Source organism: Notamacropus eugenii, chromosome 5 (assembly GCF_028372415.1).
Source record: "Notamacropus eugenii isolate mMacEug1 chromosome 5, mMacEug1.pri_v2, whole genome shotgun sequence".
NCBI lineage: Eukaryota > Metazoa > Chordata > Mammalia > Diprotodontia > Macropodidae > Notamacropus > Notamacropus eugenii.
In genome coordinates this window covers 103,337,149-103,363,769 of record NC_092876.1, presented here as the reverse complement: position 1 = coordinate 103,363,769, position 26,621 = coordinate 103,337,149, and the positions used below count along the sequence as shown (strand labels likewise).

The 26,621-nt window shown below is 36.0% G+C and overlaps 1 protein-coding gene across 1 annotated transcript in view; it reads left to right on the top strand.

Moving 5' to 3' along the window:
* The window catches only part of LOC140504964 (phosphatidylinositol 3,4,5-trisphosphate 3-phosphatase TPTE2-like), a 111,730-nt gene that overhangs the window by 38,305 nt on the left and 46,804 nt on the right, over positions 1–26,621 (top strand). Inside the window, exons 5-10 of the mRNA XM_072610451.1 lie at positions 3,349–3,396; positions 9,431–9,592; positions 9,939–10,058; positions 23,406–23,505; positions 23,920–23,983; positions 25,713–25,777. Coding sequence (XP_072466552.1) covers positions 3,349–3,396; positions 9,431–9,592; positions 9,939–10,058; positions 23,406–23,505; positions 23,920–23,983; positions 25,713–25,777 — 559 coding nt within the window. The remainder of the gene's footprint in view (positions 1–3,348; positions 3,397–9,430; positions 9,593–9,938; positions 10,059–23,405; positions 23,506–23,919; positions 23,984–25,712; positions 25,778–26,621) is intronic.

The window sequence follows — 26,621 nt, the reverse complement described above, 5'->3', positions numbered from 1 at the left end:
CTTACTGGGATGCCTGTACTAGGATCCCCTTCCACCATAGAAAGAGGGACCTTTCCTGTTAATCCCTCAAGCTTCCTGGGCTACAAGACTACTGTACCCTGTCTTTCTGCTGGCTTAGCTGTTCCATGGTTTTTCCTGGAGCAATATTTTCTGGGTTTTTAGATGTTGTGAAGGAAGAGTGAGAGTGGCTTCTTATTCTGCCATCTTGGCTCCCCCTAATTCTAGTTTTCCAGGAATTATTTTCTTCCTTAAGTTTTTGATTCTCTATTTCCAGTTTTGACTTTCCTTTCATAATTTTCTTGTTTTCTTGGATTGCTCTTTTTTTCCAGTTGTCCCACAATTTCTCTTACTTTGATTTTTAAGTTTTTTAACTTTTTAAGTTATTCTAAGAACTCTTTTTGTGCTTGAGACCATTTGATGTTTCTCATGGAAAAAAGAGTTGCTTTTTTAACTCCATTATCTTTCTCTAAATATGAACCCAGATCTTCTCTATCCTCATAGTAACTGTCTATGATTGGGTTCTTTCTCCTTTTCTTACTCATTTTCATTTATTTTTTGCTTATTTTGTTTTTAGTAGCTATTAGTGTAATCAAGTTGTAGTCCCAAGGTATAGGGAATAATGCCCCAAGCCTCAGGTCCTTGTTACTGTTATTTTCTGTTCCGGGGGCCCAACCTTGGGTTCTCTAGTCCTAAGCCACAGCTAGGACCCCCAGCTACACTGTCCTGCAAATGATCTTGCTCCCTGCAGTCCTCTGGTGGCTGTAAATTACAGCTGTCTTTGCTGTTCTAGAACTGAAACTAGGGACTCTGCTCTCCTGAAAGTGCCCACAGCCAACAAGGTCCTTGTCCCTCACTACTGCACTCACCAGGTATGTGCTAGCTCCTTCTCTCCACAGCCATAACCTGAAGTGCATTCAGTTAGCATTGCTGTGCGTGGCATCCCTCAACAGTGGAAGATCCTTCAATCTTTTCTTATTTAGCTGTCAGACCCTCCCATACTCTCTTTGAGATGAAAGTTTCTAAGGCTGAAGCTGCCATAGCTGTCCCTTGGGCTTGTTGATTCTGAAGAATCAGCTTGAAAGTGTTTGCTCTTTACTCAGTCCAAACCTCTACCCCTAGAGGTCCTGTTTTTCCTGGAGTCTTTTCAAATTGTCTTAGGAGGACAATTGATTTACCTTGTGTTTATTGATATTATGATTTCTCTTTCCTGCTTACTTTTTCATGCCTCCCTAGATTCTTGGGTTTGAAAGTCAAATTTTCTATTCAGCTCTGGTCTTTTCATCAAGAATGCTTGAATGTCTTTTATTTCACTGAATTTCCATTTTTTCTCCTGAAGGATTATACTCAGTTTTTCTGGGTAGGTGATTCTTGGTTTCAATCCTAGTTCCTTTGACCGCTAGAATACCATATTCCATGCCCTGTGATTCCTTAATGTAGAAACTGCTAGATCTTGTGTTACCATGATTGCGTTTCCACAATGTTCAAATTGTTTCTTTCTGGCTGCTTGCAATATTTTCTCCTTGACCTGGGAGTTCTGGAATTTGGCTACAATATTCTTGGATGTATTCTTTTTGGAATACCTTTCGGGAGGTGATTGGTGGGTTCTTTCAATTTCTATTTTCCTCTCTGGTTCTACAACATCAGGGCTGTTTTCCTTGATAATTTCTTGAAAAGTAATGTCTAGGCTCTTTTTTTGATCATGGCTTTCAGATAGCCCAATAATTTTTGAATTGTCTCTCCTGAATCTATTTTCCAGGTCAGTTTTCTAATGAGATATTTCACATCATCTCCTATTTTTTCATTCTTTTGATTTTGTTTTGTAAATTCTCAATTTTTCATGAAGTCATTAGCTTTCATTTAATGGAATTTTTAATTCTAATTCTAATCTTTAAGGAATTATTTTCTTCATTCAGCTTTTGGACCTTCTTTTCCATCTGGTCAATTCGGCTTTTTTAGAGCATTCTTCTCCTCTTTGACTTTTTGAATCTCTTTTGCCATTTGGTTTAGTCTATTTTTTAACATGCACTTGACTCATTTTTCATAATTTTCTTGCATCACTCTCATTTCTCTTCCCAATTTTTCCTCTACCTCTCTTACTTGATTTTCAAAATCTTTTTTGAGCTCTTCCTCAACCTGAAACCAATTCACATTTTTTTTTTGGAGGCTTTGGATATAGGAGCTTTGACTTTGTTTTCTTCTCTTTGTATATTTTGGTCTTCCTTGTCATCAAAGTAAGATTCTATAGTCTGATTTTTTTTTCCAGTTTTTGCTCATTTCCCCAGCCATTTACTTGACTTTTGAGCTCTTTGTCAAGATAGTACTCTTCTTCCAGTAGGGGTAAGGGGGTATACTGTCAGTCACTCTATTGCCCCACAATCTGTTGGCCTAGAGCTCCAGAAACAGCCACTGCCTCTGTCCCTGATGCTGCCCAAGCCTCCTCCATCTCCTCTGCCACCCTGGGACTGGGACTGGGGCTAGACCACTCTACTCTCTCACACAAGTCTGATAGGTTTTTTCCACTCACCTTCTAATTTGTCCTTGGAGTTTTGGAGTATTGAAGTCTGGAAACTGCTACAGGTGCCAGAGATTCAGTCCCCCCTCCCCCATCAAGGCCTGCTCAGGTCCCATCTGTGCTGGTGCAGCCCATGCTGGACCACCCTCTGCTCCCAGCACAGTGTGAAAGACACTTCTCATTGACCTTTCTGGCTGTCTTGGGTTGGAGATTTGCTTTGCTCACTCATTCTGTGGGTTCTGTAGCTCCAGAATTTGTTTAGGGTCATTTATTACAGTTATTTGGCTGGGCTTCAGGGGAGAGCTTTAGCAAGTCTCAGCTTTTACTCTGCCATCTTGACTCCACCCCTAAAAGATCTTTTAAGACACTGCTAAGGAGGGCAAGTTCTGACAGGTCCCAGAAGATCATATGTCCAAGGATTTTCCTAAAATAGTCTGTCACCAGACATTTGGGCCAAGAGGTGATAAGGGTTTTTTCATCTACAGCAGCTCACAAAGACTGTCTACTAAGGCAAAGAAAAGAAGATAAGATCTGTATTGCTGGCATGAATTCTTCATAGCAAAAAGATCATACTGTGTGTGTGTGTGTGTGTGTGTGTGTGTGTGTGTGCGTGCGTGTGGCAGTAATACACAGGAGATCCTGTGGGCCTTAGGTAATAAATGTTTCATTGCAAATCATTAATAGAATTTTCCTTAAGTTACCTTTCCCCTTTCATAGGACAACTCAAAATGGTGTTCTCTTTTCAATAAACATTCAATGCAAATTAGTGGAAATGTGTAATAAAATTTTGAAAGGGTATTCAATGATTGATTTTAACTTTATTTTTTCCCCAACAGTAGGCTTAAAGAAGCTATACACTTTGTTGTGATGTCCATCACTTTCAGGTAAGAAAGACTGCAAACAAAGAATGCAAGAAGATTTGAGCTTCAATTTGAAGCTCACAGCCACTGACTTCTCAATTGTTCTGGCTCAAGAATGGGAAGAGGGGGCGGGGTGATCCAGATCTGAAGGATTATTTCAGACAGGCTAAGCAAACTCATAAAAGACTGACTGATATACCAGAACTTTACTTCATTTATTTACAATGGAAGATGTATTTGGCAGGCTAATAGGTTTAGATCATCTGCAGAGGAAATTGCTGGAGATTAGTGTTACTAGTAAAATCTGAAATAACTGGGGAAACAAAGGTTGAGGCTTCTGATCATACTGATTATTATTAAGCATATTATTCAACAGTACATGCCAATTGTATAAAAAATCAGGACTAGACCTCCTCAGTGTGGCTCTAGACCCCGAATACAGGAGGAAACATATTTTTATGAATTAAAAGAAAATAATTAATGGGATATAAACCAGGACACAATATTAAATAATCCCATTTCTAACTGGAGGAAAGTGAAGGATTTTCCAAGTGGGGGGAAGGGTTGAAGAGTGGGTTTTGGTCAAGTTGGGAGATGGTAAATAAGCTTCAAACAAAGTCTTTCCTTTCCCAGAATTGGGAGATGTTGATTAATTGAATCCATCTGTATTTTATGAAACAATTAATGGCTTATACTATTTATTTTCCCATGAAGAATTCACAGAAATACAAAATTGTGTGATAGCACAAGATAAGAGTCAGTGTTCATGAGATGGAATCCAATTGGTTCTCTCAATTCTCACACCAAATTAGCTCCTGCCTCCATTCTATTCTTTACCTCTCCCTGACTCCACCCTCCTTGTCCTATCCCAGAAGACAAAATTAAGATCACAAGACTGTTTAATGAACAAGGAATTAGAAGTAGGGTCATTAGAATTATTAGAATAAAGGAAATTAGAATAAAGTAAACTATGTGATTATAAAAGACATTTCCAATAATTTATCATCTATTAACAAATTCCCCTTCCAAACTCTAGAGATATTTCTTCCTAGCACCCTTCAAAACATCTTTCCCCCAAAATAATACCACTACCAGCCAAGGTACTTTGATAACATCTTCATTTGCGACCAGACAGGCCATAACCTTTCCGCTATGATAACACAAGATGGGCAGGTTATAATCACCTAGATAACTCATATTAATGACATCTGAGTGATGAAATTTGATCTCATTTAGGCTTATCAGCAACACATTTGTAAACCTTCTTTGGAGAGAATTCACTCTTATGCAGGCGGGTAATCTCATCATTTCTGCGTGGCTTTTGATTTGCCTAAATTTAAAAGAGTGGCATTTTCTGGCCTTGTAATCAAATTCTGACTTATACTCTTAGACATCTGTAGCCCTCTATCCACTGACTCCACAGCACTAAAAAGGATTATTGTTCTCCTCTCTTGCTCCCTCTTTTTTAAAAATGTGTTTTCGTGTAATAATAGTCTGAAATAATTCCTTTTGAAATTTGTCACATCTCTGACACCAACACAACTCTACATGACATATCATGATAAGCATGTTAATGAGTTATATAGGGTCAAAGGAGGGCTGCCATAGCAAAGCAAATAAGATAATATATGTAAGTACTTTGGTTGTATTATGTAAATAACTGCTGTTATTATTCACACAGTAAGAAATAGCATAAGTCTAGATTGAAATGGGAAGGGTATGAAGGCAGGAAGATCTGTTAGAAAGTTATACAATATTCTAGGCTGAAAATAATGATGGCATATATGGAGGGGTGTATATCTGATGGCAATGGGAATAAGAGAATAGGTAAGGGATTTGGGAGATGGGATGGACAAGAAATTAACAGAATCTAGCAACTAAAAGGGGAGAGTCAGAAATAATATGAAGCTTTCAAATGCAGGAGATCAGGTGAATGGGAGAGTTACCCATGGGAAGAGTAGGTTTTGGGGAAATATAATGAGTTTGATTTTAGATATGATGAATCTGAGCTAACAGTTGTTGACCTGAAAGCTTGGTTAAAATGGCAAACAGACTAGGTGATCTGTAAATTCATATTGTTTATTCGCTTAAAGTTAGCCAATGCTAGTGAACTTGTGTATACAAGGAGCCAGAAGGTGAATTCTGACTGTCTGATAAAAGAATGACAGTATGTTTTAGAACAATCCCAATTCAGGCTCTCTATGTCACTCAAATTTATGATCTCTATGTATGTTTAACCATATTATGAGAAAGGAATTTTCTTAATTGAATAGATGGCAAATATAGTAATTTAAGAGAGATGACAAAGTGTCAATTGAAATTACAAACCAGGACATCTGTTTTCTTTACCATTAATATGCCATAACATAGAATATGTCCATAAAATATTAAGATATGGAAAAGGTACCATTATTCAAGATTGTGTGTCAGGTTAAGGGTCTCATCTTTAATGGCTATAACAGAAAAAAAATGCTCAAGTCAGCCCCACCTGACCTTGTTGATATAGGAAGAGGTATTCCCTGAGTTTACTCAGAGAACAAAGGGACATGTTAGGTCCAGGCTCTTCTTCTGGCTGATTAGTTCAGGTTCTGAACCTTATTGAGGTTCAAATGACATTAAATTATTATTACAGTGACCCATCTAGGTAGAGATATCCTGAGGATCATTAGAAGGGCATATCTATTGCTCAAAAGGGAAACTAGACTCTACATTCTCTACCTTGGAAATCTCATTTATATACATGAATTCAATAACTTTCTCCATACAGGTATTTCCCAAATTTGAATCTTTATTAATCAGGGAATCTGAAAAAGTTCACATTGAGTGGCCTCAATCTTCTCAGTGAAGTAGAAAGCTTAAAATATGTAAAAATGTCTTCAAGAATTGTTTTATATTTATTGAATAACTACACTATATTGAACACTGTGCTATAAAATGTGTATGCTAATTACAAATTACATTAATTAAAGAAGGTCTGTTAAGGACCTCTACTGGGCAAGATTTTTATTACTATCAGTACTAGAAAATAAACCAAGTTTCTTTTAAAATGTAATTCAGAATTTTTATTAATTCATAGTAGGCTTTTTTTCTATTCCATTCCAACTAGTTCTAACTAGTAAAGATTTATTTTATTATCAAAAATCATTTCTTGGACCCACAAAATAGTTTTTTATTTTGTTAGGTGAGCTATTTCTAAATTTTATTAAGAGTTTGTAAATGATATAATATTGTATGTTTAATTTACTCATTGTCTTAGCATGTTATTAGCACACTAACATCATGGTGTGTTCTTAAAACATACTTTCATTTGTTCAAAAAATATTAAGGATCTCACATATTCAATGTAAAAAGAAAATGAGGCATATTGGATAGAAGAAAAAAGCCTTGAGTACACATTATGCCTCTGACATATACCAGCTGTGACTGGGCAAGTTATTTCATCTCTTGGAGCCCCACAAAAATTTCTAAGTCTGTAGAAGAGTTGCTGATCTGCTTCAGTAAAGAGAATTGTCAATCCAGGGGTTTCCAACATGAACTCAAATGCCTAGACACACACACACACATACACACCCACAAATACATGTATATATACATATATATAACATATATTTATACACACATACCTTTATGTAACATATAGTATATACATACATGTATGTAATATACAGTGTGTGTATGCACACACATTCATTCAAGGAGAGGAAGAGTGGTATAATATACAGAAGGCAAGCTTTATAGTTAGGAAGACCGAACTAGGTTCAAGTCCTTCCGACACATACTAATTGTATGACTATGAGTACGTTATTTAACCTCTTGTTGCTCCTTTTTGACTCTCCATAAATTTCACACAAGTTATGGATATATATCCGTTAAAAGAGCCCCCTACAGGAGTTTCCTACGTGGATGAAGTCATAGACTCAAGCTAACAAAAACAACCATGGCTAGCAATATAGAATTACACCTTGGGATATAGCTCTATAGTTATTTTTCATTGTATAGAATTTGATAAGACTTGGTGACTGGATGTAAATGAGGAGGGAAAGGAAGGAGTCTAAAAATTACTCCCAAGTTAAGAGATGGGGAGAATGGCAGTATCATTAGAACAGTTGGGGAAATCAGGAAGAGGATGCGTGAAGGGAGATGGTAAGATCTGACTTAGGCCAGCTCAAGGTGCATTTGAGGGTCTAATGGATGATATTAGGTGGAGATGCCCAACCAAGGGAGTGTTTAATTTTTGTGTCTATATCCCTAGCACCTAGCTCAGTCCCTTGCAAATAGTAAGCACTTGAAATAGTGACTTAATTGAATTAAGCCTGGAGCTCTGGAGAACTTTTAGGGTAAATGGTATAGATTTGGAAATCTGTAAGAGTAACTGTTGAAACTTGGGAGTGGATGAGATCACTAAGAAAGAGTTTTAAGAGAAGAAGAAGATTGAGGATAGACCCAATTGAGGGTAGGAGAGCAAATAAAAAATAAAAAAAAATTAGGGAAATCAGAGAAACAGGATAGTATGGTGTCACAGAAGCCAAAGGAAGAAAGATTATCGTGGAGCAAGTAATGGTGAACAGTGTAAGATGTTGCAAGGAGGTCAAGGAGTTTGAAAACAGAAGAGGCCATTAGATTTAGTCATTAAAAGGCTACTAGTGAGTGACCTTTTGGACATCAGTATCAATACCAAGGCCATCTAGTATGATTCAAAGAGTATCAGATTTGAAATCAAAAAAAGGTTCAAATATTATCTCTTTCTTTTACTATTGGGGTGGTCAGTTAACTCCTCTGAGCCTCAGTTTCCTCCTCTGTCAAATATGGATGATGCTATCTGTCACACTTACGTGACAGAGTTTTTGAGGATTACAGGCTTATAGCTCTGTGGCCAACCCTACATGTTACAAATGAGGAAACTGAGGCCCAGGGAAGTAAGGTGACATCTAACACCACACAAGTAGTAAAGGTAAGAAGCAAGATATGAGACAATATATGTATACAATCTGTTTTGCAAACCTTAAAGTCTTATATACATGTCAGGTACTTTCATTAGAATTCTAAAGATAGAAGCCATACTGCAAGGGCTGAGGAGTGATGGAGGTGGTCAAGAAGCAGAGAGAGTCAGTATAGACTATTCATTCAAGAAACTTGGAGTAAATGGAAAATAGAGATGATATGGTACCTGTAAGGGGTGGTAGAATTGAGGGAGTGCCTTTTAAGGTAGTGAAGGCCTGAACATGTCCATGGGCAAAAGGAAAGGAGACAATGAACATGGAGAGATAGAGGATTCAAAAGAGATTGTGTTTGATGAAGCAAGGTCCCAAACTATGAAGGTCAAATGTTAGGTTAAGGACACAGGTTGATTTTTAGTTTCTTGGGGGGTAAAGGGAGTGGGGAAGGAATGATTAATTAGCCTTAGCCAAGAGAACTACTCTTCCTAAAGACCAGAGAGAAAAAGGAGAGAAGGGGAACTCCTGTAGGATAACCTTGATGATCTTAGAATGTAGGAGGAAAGGTCATCCACTGAAAGTATGTAGGAGGAAGGGTTGGGAATGGGGCTTAAAGGGGCAGATTTGGAACAAGCACTATAGGGAACGTAATGTGGTAGGGCCAACAACTAATATAGAAAAGGATTGCCTATCAGTCTTGAGTACCTAGCTGAGGCAATGTAGTATGTAGTTATAGAATGTGGTTTGAGAATTCTCATGGAAAATCTAGACTTGTAAAAGCCAGAGGAAGAGAAAAAAAAATCATCTCTCAAACTAATAAGAATGTCCATGACAATTTGCTTAAAACTGAATATAAAACATATTAATTTCTTCCACTAGTATCCAAACCACCTTCCCTCTCCCCCACCCCCATAGACACACCTCTCCCCACTCTTTAGACATAAAAGAATAGAAGTTGGGGTTTTTTCTTTTGTTTTTCTGAATGATTTTCATATGAAATAATGAGGATGCAATATTCTCTTTTTTTGCCTTAAAACTATGAATTGGTAGCAGGCTCAGTCAAGCTCAGCTATGAAGTAGGAGATTCACTTTTCCTTCCTGATATATTTTTTTCATCTTTATAGGTTATTTAGTATCATTTTGATCTTTGTTCAGATCGCAATACTGATTGCAGCTTTATCCCTGACTCCTAAGGGTGTGAAGCTACCTTTATCCTATCATGTAGCTTTTTCACTTTTCGGTCTCTTCTTCCTTGCTGACGTGCTATTTCAAGTCTTTTTGGAAGGGTAAGTTGGATTTTTTTAAATATATAAAACTGTTCTGTGCGGATATGGCAAGTGTTACTTGATGCTGAATTAGCGCTCAGTAATTGTATTCTTATGGTTAACTGTTGTTTAGACTGGCATTGGCATTTTTGTCAAGGGAAATGTGAAAATTTAGAGTGAAAAGTTACCTTTTGAAACCATATTGTTTTCCCCTTAGTCTTTAGAATGCCATCATATTAATCTCTTAAAGCAGATTAACTAATTACTTGAGATTAGAGGTGAGGGTGAAAACAACTGGGGCTTTAAAAGAAAATCTTCCTTGTGTTTCTTTCCAGAGGTAAATTTCATGACTTTGCTTGCATTACAGACTACGAAAATATTTTTCTTCAATACTCAATATGCTAGATCTCCTTGCTATTGTACTGTTCCTGGTGCTGGATGTGACTTATATTTGTTTCGATATTGGAGGAATTCACCAAATCCCCAAGTAAGAAATATATGATTTATATGTCCTGAAATGTTGTGTGCTTTTCTTGGTTTTTTTTTTTTGTAGTTTTCTTCTTACAGAAATATTACTTCTTTCATTGTTATAATTCTATACCATACATGTTGTTTGAAAAAGTTCTATTTAAATTTCTGCTTGATTTTAATTTTCAAATGACACTGCTCCAAGACTTCTACTACTAGCTGGCTAGCTAGTGCTTTTTGGTTGAAAAAAATGCTTTAGAAATATCATCTCATTTTCCTAGACAGACCTGTGAGCCCAGGAGCTTGATCAGTATTTTTTGAATGAAAAGAAGAGCCTGAAACCTCTGACTCTCCTCTTAAAGTTTGAACATGCTAATTAATAGTTATCAAGTATCAACCATGGAAGGTAGTGATAAACATAGCTTTTGAGATCACAAGGTTTCCACTGTCGCTCATATATGAGATGAAGTCCACAAGGCAAGAAAAAAGATTTGGCTGGATTATAATCAATCAACATTTATTAAGCACCTACTCTGTTCCAGGCACTGTACTGAGTGCAAAGGATACAAAAGGAAGCTAAAGAAGGTCCCTGTCCTCAAGGAGTTTAGAGTCTAATGCCAGAAAGGCATAGATCTTTCAGAATTGTGACAACTGTGGCAGTTAATTGATAGGGGAAAATATGATGCATAGGACTAAACAGATTAAAGATGGTGCATCAGATGGGTCACTTTAGAGTTTGACTCTATTTACAGGATGTCTGGTTTAGCTTGGCATCCTTGGGGCCTGACCTCACATAAGATCAAAATGGACCAGGATGACTATGACAGCTCTGGAATCAGGAAGGGGAGATATTCTCCTGTATACTCTCTCTTTTATGGGTATTTATGACCCTACTTTTTCTCTATTCTTTTCCTTCACTTGATTGGCCACAACCCTAATTTAGGTCCTCAGCACTTCTTACCTGAATTCCTAATTTGTCTTCCTGAATGAAATTTCCCTTCTTTTTAAAATAGATTCTCATTAATATCTTTAGTTTTTTAAAAATTCCTTAAATCCCTCTTCTTTCCCCAGAGAACCATACCTTATAACAATGATTTTTTTTTAAAGAACAGAAAAAAAATATTACAATGGAAGAAATACCCTGACATTATATGCAATGTTTCACACCTTGGATCTCCATCTCCTCTCAAACTTGTTTCTAATTTCAAAACTTTTTTTTTTTTTACTATTTTATGCTTATTGTTATTTCCATTCCCATTTTTGTAGTCACTTTATATATTGTTTTCCTGGCTCTATTGCTTCACTCTGCATCAGTTGATGAAAGTCTTTTCGTACTTCTCTGTATTCATCATAGTCATCATTTCTTACAGTGTAGAAGAGTTTATGGTATTCATAGCCCATAATTTGTTTAGCCATTCCCCATTTGACTGACATCAACTTTGTTTCTACCACAAAAAAGAAATAACAAAAGGGTTATAATATAAATATTCTGGTGTCCATGGAGCTTTTTTTTTTTTGTCAATGACCTTTTTATAGTATTGCCTAGAAATAGAATCTCTGGATCAAAGAATATGGATAGTTTGAATATTTTATTTGCATAATTCTCAATTGCTTTCCAGAATGATTGTACTAATTCACAACTCCACCAACAATGCATTAGTGTGCTTGTGTCTATAACATTGACTATTCCTGTCTTTGCCAATGTATTGGATATGTGGTGAAATATCAGGGTTGTTTTGATTTATATTTCTCTTCTTTTTGGAAAGTTTGTGATTTAGAAAGTTCATTCTTATGATCATGAGTTATTTATAATTATTCTTTAAGAACTTTTCTCAAATTGTTTGACTACCTAAATATTAGGAAATAGTTTTTGGTCATATATATTTCTGTTAATTGCTCATATATATCATGGATACCAAACTCTTATGAGAAGCACTTGAAATAACAATTTTTTTCTCCTTTCTTATGGTTAACTTCTCTTCTTATCCTAGAAGCAATAATTTTGCTTTTGCAAAAACATTTCATTTCCTTGTATTAAAATCCCATCTTTTATTTCTTGAAATTGTCCCTATCCCTTGTTTAAGAATTCATCTTCTATGAACAGAACAAGGAGAACATCATACACAGTAACAGCCACAGTAAGCAAAGACTGTTTTTGATAGACTTAGTCCCTCACAGCAATGCAAGGACTTAAAACATTTCCAAAGAACTCTTGATATAAAATGCCATCTACATCCAGAGAAAGAACTAAGGAGTTGGAATGCAGAATGGAGCAGACTATTTTCTCTTTTGCTATGTTTGGTTTTGTTTAGCTTTATTCATGCTTTCTCCCATTCATTTTAATTCTTCTATGCAACATGACTAACATGAAAATGTGTTTAATAAGAATGTATATGTACAGCCTATGCATGCTGCTTTGGGAAGGGAAGAAAGAAGGAGAGGGAGAAAATTTAAAACTTATGGAAGTGATTGTTGAAAATTGAAAACAAATAAATAAAATTTGGAGAGAAAAAAAAGAAAAAAATTTAAAAAAGAATTCATCTTCTACACATAGCTGTGAAATGCATGCAGCTTGCTTCTCAGTCTTTTATGGTGTGATCTTGAATATTCAGGCTGACTATCTATTTTGAATTTATGATATGATGATCATCTAAGCCTAATTTCTACTAGACTGCCTTCTGTCTCCCCTCTTCCTAAACCATCTTCCACACAGCTGCCATCATGAATTTCCTAAAGTACAAATCTGACCATGTCACTCCTCTATAAAGTCCAATGTTTCGTTATTAACTGTCAGATCAATTAAAAATTCTGTTTGACATTTAAGTCCCTTCACAACATGTCCTTAACCTACCTTTCCAACCTTAGTTTACATTACCACCCTTTATACGTTCAACAGTCTGACCTAATTGGTCATCTTACCCCTCATACTTGATACTTCATTTTTCATCTTATTGTCTTTGTTCTGAATATACCCCTTTGTAGAATCCCCAATTTCCTTTAAAACTCAGTTATATCACCTGCTATATGAATTCTTTCCTGATCTTCCATCTTCTAGAGCCTTCCTTCACAGAAGTTACCTTGAATTTATTTTATATATATCCACATATATATGTATTTATATATATATGCATATATATGTGTGTGTATAGATGGTGTCAACATGAAAATTTGGTTAAAGAGGCAAACAGGCTAGGCAGTATGAAAATTCATGTTGTTTATTCCCTTAAAGCTAGCAGATACATGATCATGAAGCCAGAAGGAAACTTCTGACTGTCTGATACAAGAATGGCCAGGCTTAAATCTGTTTTAGGACAATCCCAGGATGTCTGTATCCCTCAGATTTATGGTCTCTACATGTGTTTAACTATACCACAAGAAAGGAAGTTTCTTAGTTGAGTAAGTTGTAATTAAAATTATATAAGAGAGTTGACATAGTGTCAATTGAAATTATGAATCAGGATATCTGTGTGTTCTTTACCATTAACATGCCATAACATAGTATATGCCCACAAAATGTTACGATACGGAAAAAGTCCTATTATTCAGGATAGTGTCTCAGGGACTCAGAAAGAACGCTATGTTAGCCGCATCTGGCATCGTTAACATAGGAAGAGGTATTCTTTGAGTCTACTCAAAGAACAAAGAAACTGTTAGGTCCAGGCTCTTCTTCTGGTTGGTTAATTCAGGGTCTGGACCTTAATAAGGTCCAAAAATGATATTAAATGATTATCAATGTATATGAGAGAAACTGTTAATATGTGTAAAGGTATCTATCTATTTATCTATATATGCACACACACGCACACATACTATCTCTTCCAATAGAATGTGAGGTTATTAAAGGCAAAGATATTTTCCAATGGCTCTGTATCACCTCCAGGATTAAAAATCTTCTATTTGGCATTCAAAGCCTTTTATAACCTTGTCTCCACACCACCACCTTTCCAATTTTCTTACACCTTATACCACCCCCAACCCCACCAGGTACTCTTTGGTCTAATCGGTGTTTCTTGACCAAGACATTCCATCTCTTGGCTCTGGGAATTTTCTCTGGCTATCTCATGCCTGCAATGCTTTTCCTCTTCCTCTCTACCTCCTGGCTCACCTGGCTTCCTTCAAGTCCCAATTTTAATTTCACTTCCTATAGGAAGGCTCTTCCAATTGCTCTTAATTCTAATGCCCTTCTTCTGTTGAGTATTTCATATTTATTCTGAATACGGTTTGTGTGTACATAGTTATTTGCATGTTGTCTCTCCTATTGGATTGGAAGTTACTCAAGCACGGGAAGTATCTTGCATCTTTCTTTGCATCTCTAGCACTTAGCACTTTGTCTGGTATGTAGTAAGTCCTTAATAAATGCTAATTGATTGACTAAATATATTTTTCCCCATCCAAGTTCACTGCCTCCCTCAGATCTATGCTCAGACCCCTTGGTAGTTCACTGACACCAGGTTAAGCACTTCTGGGACAGTCAGACTAGGAAGGCTGTTAAGCTTAAGCCTTAAGAATAAATTTTGGAAGATAAAAAGGGGAAATTTTTCCAATAAAGAGGAAAAAATAAATTATCTAAAAAGACCAACAGATTCACAAAACACTCATCAAACAAATTGGATTTTAAAAAATTTTTTAGATTTTTAAAGGAACCCATAAAGAAGATGGAAGAAAAAGTAGGTAAAGGTGGATGAATACAAAAACATGTTATTGTCTTGTAAGAACAATATCTTGTTGTGTTTGTCCTTTATTTTTGAAGAGGACCATGACAAGGACGATATCAGAGATGAAGGAGCTAAAGTTGGCGAGGGTAGTTAAGATACTTTAAAAAGCAATTTTTTTATATTGGGGAAAGAAATGTTTGTAAAGAAGAGATAAGATCACTGCTTATGGTAAATGAAACAATAGTCTAATGAATATAATATGTGAAGACAGAGCTGCTTAACTCTCTTTTTAAAAATTCTATCTTCTCTACCAAGGAGAGTGATCTTTGGATTGGATAAAGCCCACAAAGTACAATAAATGACTAGAATCCCTTCAATATCAATATTATACCTCCTTCTCTAGCAGACCCTATTCCCAGCCTTTCACAGGGAAGAAGGATGAGAGGGAGAAGAATAGACGGGAACTCTCAGAATGTGAGAAATCAAACAAAAGAATACATAAGAAAGGTTTGACTGGTTCAATGGTAAAAAAAAACGAACAAACAAAAACCAAAAACTGAAACTGAATGCCATAAATATATAAAGAGAACCTGGAAAAAATATGCATTGTATAATGTACATGGAATTTTCATAAAAATTGACAACATACTAGATCATAGAGGAGTCCATAGAAAGATTTAGAAAAACAGAAGATAAAAAGGCAAGACTGGCACATTTATGACATTATGGGTCAAAATGTGATCATTCAATTCCCTTTAGTAAAACTAGAAGGAAATAACAAAAATAGGGTCATAGGATACAGAGTTTAAAATAATACTGAAACATTATTACAAATTATAAAGAACTATGTAAATGTAAATTATTATTATGAAATTTAGAAAATGATTTATAAATGTCTGGATAAAAGAAAAACTGAAGTAACTGTTATGCAGAATTTCTCAAAGATAACAAAAAATGCAATATATAAGAATTTATGAGGTGTGACCAAAATATCATCCAGAAGCAAATTTATAGCACTGAATACTATACAATATTAAAAAGAGAGAAAAAAAGGAGGATTGGTTTCATTTTAAAGAATTATAAAATGAACAAAATAATACACCAAAGGAAAGAAGAGAAAAGAAATTGTCATGATCAGAGGAGAAATGAATAAAATGAAGAATAAAATGGCTACTTTTTAAAAAAAACCCAATACAATTAATAGACAGCCAATTAATATTTTAATGGAGAAGTACAACTCATTACTAAAATCAGAAGTGATATAGCAACTGCTACAATAAATATAATAGAAATTAAGAAAAATATCAATGATTGCTATGTGCAGATTTATGCTAAAATACTTTAACATGCTTTAGAAAATACTTTTAAAATATATTTGGATATATGCTTTAGAAATTAAAATAAATGGATTAATATCTCTAAAATATAAAACTCAAATTGGCCAAACAATAAGATCAATTGAACAGTACCACACAGAAGAATAAATTAGAAAAGTCACTAATAAACTGGCTTTTTAAAATGTAAAATGCCAGTTGCATTTGTTCACAAATAAATTTTTCCAAACTGTCAAAAAAAAAAAGAAAATTCCCAAGTAATACTTAAAATTTATGTGCTTTTTCTATAGATAAAATATATTATACATAATATACTTAATATAATATGTATTTTACATGCCATAAACTATATAGATTGGTAGTTACTGAAATTCTTTCAATTGCCTTTTTAGGAGTAATTATAAAGTGGGAGATTATTTTTATACTCTTTTGTTAGCTTTCTCACTTCAGATACCTTTTCTTCAGAAAATCTAGTGTTCCCTAGCCTCAGAATTGTTAGCTCCTGAATAAACCAACTACATGTATTTGGTCCAATCTGATTGTTTTTCTCATCTCTATTGTTGTTTTTTTTAAGTACCATTTGTACTTCATCTGGAGGCACCTGGGGACAGCGATGCCCAAATGTGCTACTTCCATTGTTGTTGATGGCAAAAAAGAGCATGTTATAAAATTTTATATGGAACTTTTTTTTTTTTACCTTTCTTCTATTTGTTTTCTTCCTTTTATTTTATCCTTTGATACCACCCAGATGACTTTACTTCCTCCCTATGTAACCTTAAGCATACTTCTTAATCTCCTTGGGCCTCAATTTCCTAATCTCAAAAGCAAGGGTTCTTAACGTTGGGTTACTCCCACCACATAGATTTCAATGGATCCTTGATATTAGATAGAAAAAAAATGTCTTTATTTTTATCCACCTTTAACTAAAATTTAGAATTTGTTTCAATTATTAATTTTATAAAACATTTTTCTGAGAAGGGGTCCATCACTCACAACAGTTATGTGACATTTAAAAAGGTTCAAAAGATAATTTCTGAGTAATTTAATTATTTTTAAAAATAATGTCAGCATTTTAATAAAATTTGGCTGTCTCTCTATTATACCAAAGACAATTATGGTAGTAGGCTCACAGTGTATATGCCCTTTTGGAAGACGAGTGCTCCCCAGGGTGGCAATCAACTCTGACTGGTTAACAATTAATGAGAGAACGAATATTACAGCAAATGCCTGGACCTGAACTTTAAGTCATTTACTTTTCCGCTTACCTCAGCCTTGGTCAAATCTGATCAAAGAATTTATTACTACCCAAACCTGATTAGAACACAATAACTGCCCCACTTGGGTGGGGTCTGGATAGAGAAAAAGGTTAACTCAACCTTCAGAGAAAAATGGGGAAATCAAATCTCCCCAAATCATTGGTATTAATAATCATTTCTCTCAGTTACAAACCTCATTCTACAATGAGGAAGTTGAACTAACTGGACCTAGAGTGACCTTTTGGCTTGAGAGCTAGGACTTTATTTTCAGAGTATTATATAAAATATTTTTATGAGAATTATCTACAATATATTAATATTGAGAACATTCTCGATGAGAGTATTCAAAAGGAACAAGCAGGTTTGGAAAACCACATTCCAAAGCAGATCATATCTTTGCTAGCTTACAATGGACTGAACAAAGTAGAGAATGCAAGGTAGTTGTGTTTTCATTGTAGACTCTAAAAATGAATTCTATTTTTTTAAAATAATAAATGTCTTAAAATCTCTCCTCTACTAGTATATGCTCTGTGCATATGTCAAAATTATAAAGATACTTGGAAAGATATAACAACAAAGAAATCCTTATTTGAAGCCCTTCCCACCTCCCATGCTCCCTGATTATTAACAAGTAAAGAATAAATGGTGAGATGTGGCCACCAAAGGTGTTTATCACTGTTATGGAAGAGACCTAGTGCAGAATCTAAATCAAAGAAGGATTCCCAATTGGTAATGACATCTTTTAGACTCTCTTGTTTGTGGAGGATACCGTGCTGATTTCAGCTAGCCTCAAAACTTTGCACAGATTCCTATATGAGATATATAAACATTCAAGGGGCTTTATGATTTATCCGCAATGGAAAAATTAAGTGGATGAAAAATGTCTCTTTTCCAGACTGTCATATACAGTTGGAAGGACAATCTACATAACTAATCAATTAGTATATATTAGAAAGACACTACAAATAGAAAACAATCTGGGAAAGGTGCTAAACAAGAGTAGGAAAGTGGATGAAATAATTTTGGGGAAATTGTCAAATTATTTTAATGACATGTTTCTCCCTGAAAATGAAGGTCCATCTTTTAAAATTTTCAATTTTAATAACCCAGTTTTCATATGGGTTGGTTTTATGGATATTAGCTGTGAGAACACTATGTCCACCAAAGAATTTAGAACGATCACCCAAAAGACAATGGAGACTTACATTGTGGGCATGAACCACCTGTATCCTGGCATAGATAAGGAATCATGCAGGAGGAGGAGAATGAAGGATATTATCAAAGCAATTTATGAAAAAATGAAAGAAAATGGGTTAATCTTGTAGCAAAAGCAAGAAATATCTGATGGACTACCAACATGTTCCATTGGTACCATCATTATGTTAACAGAAGCTCTCCTGGAACATTGGATGAATCTCCTATGGCAAACTGATAGAACCACATAATCGAAAGTTACAAAAGATAGGTACACACAAACAGATTTATATTATATAATCATATAATATAATATATTATATTTATATAAATCTATATTGTTTCAGAAAATACTCAATTCCGTAAGGATTAATTAAGCACCTACTGCATGCCAGACACCATATACCTACTAGGGATACAAATACAAAAACAAAACATTATCTTGAGTAATGTTTTTCCTAAAATGCCATCTTTCTTTATAAAAAAATTATTTGACTTGTATAACTTTAAAATTTTTGATTAACCAGTCACATCTATCTTAACCCCTAATAATTTCTTCTATTTTTGAGTAGAAAAAAATTAACTTCACACAATTGAAAGAAATTCATTATTCCATTTCTTCATATTTTTAATAGTTCTCTTTAACATTTAAGTCTATCATCTGGCTGGAATTCACTAAAGTATATGGTGCAAATGTTTTTGGGGAGATTCACCTTAATTGGGACTAGGCGAGGCTTTCTCAAGACTCAGTTTCCTCTATTATCTGTGCTGTTTTGTGAAGTGATGACATTAACAATATCTTACTTACTTATTTAGCAATATCTTTCTCCTAAATGTTTTGCAAATAGATTTATGTTCTAAATCATGTTTTCTCTGGCTGCAAAGTCTCTCCATTTGGCAAAAAGATAATTACCACTGGTGGAAGCAGTTTCTGGGCTCTTTTGGCCTTCTTATTGTGATGACAGCTTTACATCAGTTTGTAGGAAATATTATTAGGACTAATTCTCAATTTTTTGTGTCAATAGCTTGCTTAACTAGATTATATTAGAACTACTGCCATTGCATATACCATTTTTTTCTTTTCTCTTCATCCCTTATTCTAATTTGATCTTTAATTTTATTTTTGCTTTCATAAATTGGTGATCTGCTTACATACAGATAGCTGATTCTGAAATAATTTTCACACAAGCAACTAATCATTGACTGTACATTAAACTGCAATTAATTTCATTTTTTAAAAAAAGTGTTCACTATATTCAGTACCCTCCAGCTTTCTTCTTGAAGAAAATATTTAAGACAGATGTGTAGCTTCATAGTAATTTACAACTATTTTGGTCTCTTTCACTTCTTAATACTGAACCACATTTTCCAACATACTTTTCTCTCTTTTCTATGTCAAACTTTGCATTAAAAAGTCATTGAGTATCACTCTATAATGATTTTCTTTAGAACATCATTTTCTTGCTCCTGATATCTTTTTAGTGATATAGAGATACAGGTGTATATATAAGCAGCTAGGTGTCATAGTGGATATAGCACTGGACCAATCAAGAAGATGAGTTCAAATCCAGCTTCAGACACTACTTCCTAGTGTGTGTGTGACTTTAGGCAAGCCACTTAACCTCCATCTTCTTCAGTTTCCTCATCTATAAAATGGGGATGAAAATAGTTCCTATCTTCTAAGGGTAAGTTAGATAATATTTGTAAAATTCTTTTCAGACCGTAAAGAGCTATGTAAATGCTACCTATAATGATGATGTTGATCAAAATGACAATAATAGTTCCAGTTGTGAAATATGAAGAGTATAAATGACTTGGTAATTTGTTGGCATATTTCCAACCCATTTCTGAGAGTTGTTGAAGCAATTCAAAGATCTCCCAGCAGCTGTTTTACATGCTTGCTTATCTTACGTGCTGAGTCCCTCCAAAGCAAATTTTCTCACATTTTGCTGATTTTACTACCTTGATCGATACTTTAGTAAGCAGTGTAATTTGACTAAGTAAAATGGTAATAAACTACAGGTAAAGACACGTGTATCTCAGATCCCCCCAACTCCAACGTGTGGGAACTCACTCTCCCTGATTCCACTTTAGGGTGAAGAAACAAAAGTTCTCCTTTTTAACACAAACCTCCCAACTCCTGCTGGATTCAGGCGTTTTTCACAACAGTCTCCTTGGACCTAGTTGCTAAGCTTCTTGCTTGTCACAGGAACCTCAATATTTCCAATGTATGTCTACATTGTTTACTCATTGGCTCAAGTGGTCAGGAACTTACTGGCTTTACTTCATATTTTCCCACCTGAGACATGAAATAAGAATAGCCTCCCTCAGCCTCTCTGTCTCTGTCTCTCTCTTGGTTTCTGTGTGTGTGTGTCTGTGTGTATGTGTGTCTTCCCACTCACTTTTCACTTTGAAAGTCTATATACCTAATACCATCCCTTGCTGCAGGGTTCCCTAGGAAATACTTTCATGCCACAGGGTTCCCAGACCTCAGTGCTCTCTGGGTCATATTGAACATAGGAAAAAATCCTTAAGTCATGGTGGGAGGGAGAGTGCTTGCAGGGTCACATAGTGTCTAAGGCTGGATTTGAACTCAGAAAGATGAGTCTTCCTAATTCCAGGCTAGACACTCTATTCACTGCACCACTTAGCAAACATCGTGGCTTACTTATATACATAATCAATGGGTAATACCCCTTTTTCAATTCTTGACCTTTCTGATACCTTTGACACTATTAACATCCCTCTTCTTCTCTTTAGGTTTTTATGACCTTGCCCTCTCTCCTGGTTCTCTTCCTATGTATTTGACTACTCCTCAGTCTACTTTGTTACTAACACAGCTATTTCTCCCTCTCTCCACCACCACCCTCCCCTATATACTCTGGCTCTCTCCAGGACACTCTTTCTCTTTTCCTTCTCTACTCTCTTGCTTTGTGATTTCAGAAGCTCCCATGGCTTCAATTATCATCTCTATGCTGAGGATTCCCAGATGTATATCCTTCCAACTCTAATCTCTCTGGAGCTACAGTCTTGTATCTTGGATGTCCTATGGGGATCTAGAACTTACGATGGTGAAAACAGAACTCATTGTTTCCCCCGCCTCCTTTTCAATTTCCCCACTGCTATTGAGGTTAGCGCTATCCTCCAACTCATCCAAGCTTATACCCTCTGTGTAACCCTCATCTCCTCATTTGCACTCACCCAACATATCCAGTCAGTAGTCAAATCTTAGCATTCCTTTTTCCATATTTCTTGTATAGACCTCTTCTTCACTCACACAGCTAATATCCTGGGGCACATTTTCTCACACCTGGACTATAGCAATAACCTGATTGGTCTCTCTGACTCAAGTCTCTCTTCATTCTGGTCCAAAGTGATTTTCCTAGGTCATAGGTCTAACCATGTCACTCCCCACCCCAATTTAATAGACTCCAGTGACTCCCTATTCCTTTTAGGTTCAAATATAAAATCCTTTATTTGCCATTTAAAATCCTTCACAGCCTGGCTCCTTCCTGTCTCTCTAGTCTTTACTTCCAGAGTATACCTTATATCCTTCCGTGAACTCTTCAATTCAGCTACCTGGGCCGACTGTTCCTCACACTTGACTCTCCCACCATCCCCCAGCTCCATGCACTTGCACTGGCTGACCTCCATGCCTCAACTGTTCTCCCCCCTCACCTCCAACTCCCAGCTCAATCTCCATCTTCTGTAGAAGACCTTTATATGGCATCTCCCCCATTTCCCCCAATTCTGTCCCTTTAACATACTTCCTATTATCATTGTATATATGATGTACATCCCTAGTTATTTGTATATTATCTCCTCAAGGACTGTGAACTCTTCTTTTTTTTCTGTATCCTTAGCATTTAGCACATAGTGAGACCTCAGTAACTGTTAACTGACTGACTAGAAGTATTCAGGCAGATCTTGGGTAATCACTTGTCAGGGAACATGCTGAGGCCTCTTCCAACTCTGAGATTCTGTGACTCTGTATTCCTCCCCACCTCCCATTTCCCCTGCTTTCCTCTTCCCTTTTATGTATTGTCTTCCCCCATTGGAATATAAACTTCTTACGGGCAGAGACTGTCCTTTCTGTTATTTATAAATATTCCTGGTGCAATGGAAGTAATTCTGTCAGTAGCTGTATTGGGGGCAGAAATAATCCCTCTCCTTTGGAAATGTTGTAAATAATTTTATGACAGATGATTTCAGTCATATTTGTTGTAGAAAAATGGACTAGTGAATAAAGCAAATCTAAGGGTTAAAAAAATTAATATTCCCAGTGCTTTGCACAGTAGCACACAGCAAGCATTTAACAAATGTTTGTTGATTGACAGTTTACTATTCCCAACTATTCCCAACATTTCCGTAATCAAGATAGGTCAAGCTTCAGTGCCAACATCCCCAACTCATATGTCCCTGACTTGGACACAGCATCGCTATTTATTGTCACTAATGGTTGACAAAGTGCTTTTCCCATTCATGATCTCATGCGATCCTCACAATAACTATGTGAGTTATGGAGGGCAGGTAGAATTTTCACCCCAATATTTTACAGAGAAAGAAATTGAAGTTGATGGAAGTTAAATGAGCTTCTGAAGGTCCCATTGTTAATAAAAGTCAAAGTTGGGAAAGGAACTGAGGCGTTTGGTCCTATATTATTACGTAATCTGGACATCTCAACTTCAACTTCTAATGGCTTACAATGACTTTGGAGATAATGGAGTCACTGATAACTATGTGCTGAGAACCTTGAAACTTCTGAAAAACAATGCCCAGGTCCAGTAGCTCTCCTACTTGAAGTAGGATTCCTGAGTCCCCCCAGGTGGAAGGAGATTAAGTGAAAAATGAACTTCAACCTTTGACGCTTTCCTGAAAGTAACTGCAAGTTCTGAAGCAAAATTGTTTCTTTTGTATTCATTGTTAGGTTGGCATTTCTCGTTAAAGCTTTAAGACTTTTTGTTCTGATAAAAGTGTTTCAGCTGGCCAGTGTGAAAAGAAAGATTGAAAACACAGCTAGAAAGCTGGTAAGTGGGTAAACCCTTTTTTGGGTTTTGAAGCATGTCTGTTATTCTAGCGAGACCATATATCTAGTGCCTTCTATGAGTCAGATCCTGTGCTACGCCCTTTACAAATATTATCTCATTTGATCTTCACAATAACCCCAGGAGGTAGGGGCTGTTATCCCTGTTTTACAGCCAAAACTGAGGCAAACAGAAGTAAGTGACTTGTTCAAAGTCACAGCTACTAAGTGCATGAGGCTGGATTTGAATTCAGGTCCTCCTAATGCCAGGCCTAGGATTCTATCTACTGTGCTACTTAGCTGCCTCCTATTCTGGGAGGTACTGGCAAGGATGACAAATATCTAGATAATTTTATATATGTGTTCTTTATTTTTAGGTTGCCATATACTTAACAAATCTGTCATTTTTCTCTCTAAGGTTTCAGAAAACAAAAGACGTTATAGGAAAGATGGATTTGACCTGGACCTCACTTACATTACTGGTTAGTGCAGCTTGATAAAATTATCTACAATGGCTTGTTGGTTTACATGTACTAACTTTAAAAAAAAAAGTTCTTTTGTCAATAATTCTGTTTATATTTTGCCTTGGTTTAATCCAAACCAAGTTGCTTTTTAAAAACATTTTGCATCCAGAAAACCTTTTTCTTTGTTCTTACTGAGTTTTTCTTCCACTCTTGCAAATACGGAATGGAAGGGGGTGGGAGACTACGCACATATTCAAGAATGAGAGAAAGGTGGTGATGTTGGAGTGGAAAGGGGGAATCAATGCTATTATTTTTATTATCTCTCAGTCAGAAGATATTTGACTGTCAAACATGTTTTGCAAACTTTAGGAAGAGAATTCTTCCTACTCTTTGTGGGGATTATAATTGCCCCATCTGAAAGAGAACCACTGAGGCAGAGTTCTGAGTCAATGACACATTATTAAAAGGTCCATGGTCTCCTCTAATGAAGTGGACCTCAGATCTTCCTCATGATCTGACATGCCCCCTTCCTCCAGTACCTTAGTTTTATAGTGCTTGATACTGGACAATATGGGTGGAGCAGAGCAGAAATACAGTCCTATTGTTAGATAGACCTTGCCCTTGACCCTTTATGAGAGTCTACACAAGGTACAGAAATCCACTGGTTGACAAACAGGCTAGTGAACAGACCTTATTAGACCTATCTTGACCTTTTAGGAGATCCTACCAAGCTGATGAGTACACTCATGGACTGGTAGAAAGGCAAGCCAAAGTCAAGCAATCATGTTTATGTGCTCATGGTCATCTCCCCATGTTGGGCAATAGAAGGATGACAAGGGATGGAAGGTAACAAAAATAGCTGGGGGACTTTCCATGTAACTGAGTCACCTTTGCCACACTGGGCTTGGTCACCATAACAAGGAAAAACAAAAGTGTGGGTCCTCTAGTTAGCTTCCTATGATAGCTTTTCCAAAGGTGATCTACTCTCTTTCAAATTTCCTAAATTTGGGTAAAGAATAGTCCAGTCTAGAATGGTGTCTATAAAAGTATGATTGGTCCTAGGGATCCCAGAAAGACTTCATCAGTGTAAGAATTTCCCAGGAATTTTGGTCACTGTTTTGTGAAGTTCCTGGATTAGTGGAAATCAAGTCAAAAAGCATTTATTAAGCACATGCTATGTGCTAGGAAGGCAGATAGGCATAAAACTCAGTCCCTTTCCTCAAGATGCTCCCAACCAAATGGGAGAGATAACATGGACAGAGAAGTACCTACAGGATAAGTTATAGACAATCTCAGAAGGCTTAAGGAAAGTTACTAAAACCATTATAGAGGCTGAGCTCTGACTTGATCTTCCAAAGGTCCTTGGGACCAGATATTACCGTTAGTCTGAGTCCCTTCCTGTCCCAAGGTTACTGCTGATAAAAGCAGATACAAATTCTTTTTCAACTAACCTCAACTAGGGAATTAACTTAGATCTAGATGGCCTTTGAAACTCATGGAGCTAAATGATCATCCTATTCCACAAATTTATCCAAATCTCAGTCCATGTCTGGCCACGATGTTGATTTGTTTCTATTCTGTGATTCTTAATTCCCTGAAAGAAACTTTCTATAAGAAAAGGGGCTTCTGAACATAAGTGGTCTGACTATAAATACATATTAAATATGTATATACGTGTGTTTGCAAATCTTATCATTTCATAATTTTTAGTGATTTTTAATAGGAGCAATCTCTTTTTAATTATCAGATAATGTTATAGCCATGTCTTTCCCATCATCTGGAGGTCAGTCACTCTATAGAAACCCCATTAAGGTAAGAGAGAACATTATTTAAGAGTTGTACATTTTATATTTTTCATTGGAAATAGACTAATGAGTCCATTACAAATTTACATTTCAAGGAAGATATCAATATAGACAGTCCCTGACTTGTGTAGGCCAACTTATGCTATCTCTGAGAATCACCTCTTCATTGGTACTACCAAAAAGAACTTCCTTTTCCTTCTTACTACCAGCTCCCCTCCTCTTATTTCTTTTTGGTCATTTCTGGGGCACCTCTGAAAATTTCACCTGTGTAAATTTCAAGTTTTCTTCCCTTCTCTCTCTGCTTTTCTTCCCTATTACATCAAGTGATAGAGCTCCTGACCTATTGTGACTCAGTTATACCAACTTTTCTTCCATTAAGGCTCTAGGACTGGCCTCTCTGGCCAATATCTTATGGCCACCATCTTTCCTTTTTCTTGCTTTCCTCTCATCTCCCTGAAGAAGGGGATGTGGGTTTTCTTTGAAGGATTTCAGACCTGCCCTGCTGACTCTGAAATTAAAACATGATATTTATAAGGGTTCTTTAGAGGGCATTTTCATGCTTTCTCCAGATAATATTAAAACATCAAAGGAAAAAGTTGCAGTCGTCTATAAATATTTCTTAGACACCTACTGTGTACCAGACACTGTGCTAAACTTTGGTTACAGAACTCTTAAAAATTAACCCTAGTCTTTCATGCAAATATTCAGTGGGAACAAGACTGGCTATTCAATCCTTTTCACTTGTTTCTGACTCTTTGTGATCCCATTTGGAGTTTTTTTGGCAAAGATGCTACAGTAGTTTGCCATTTCCATCTCCAGTTCATTTTATAGATGAGGAAATGAGTTGTGAC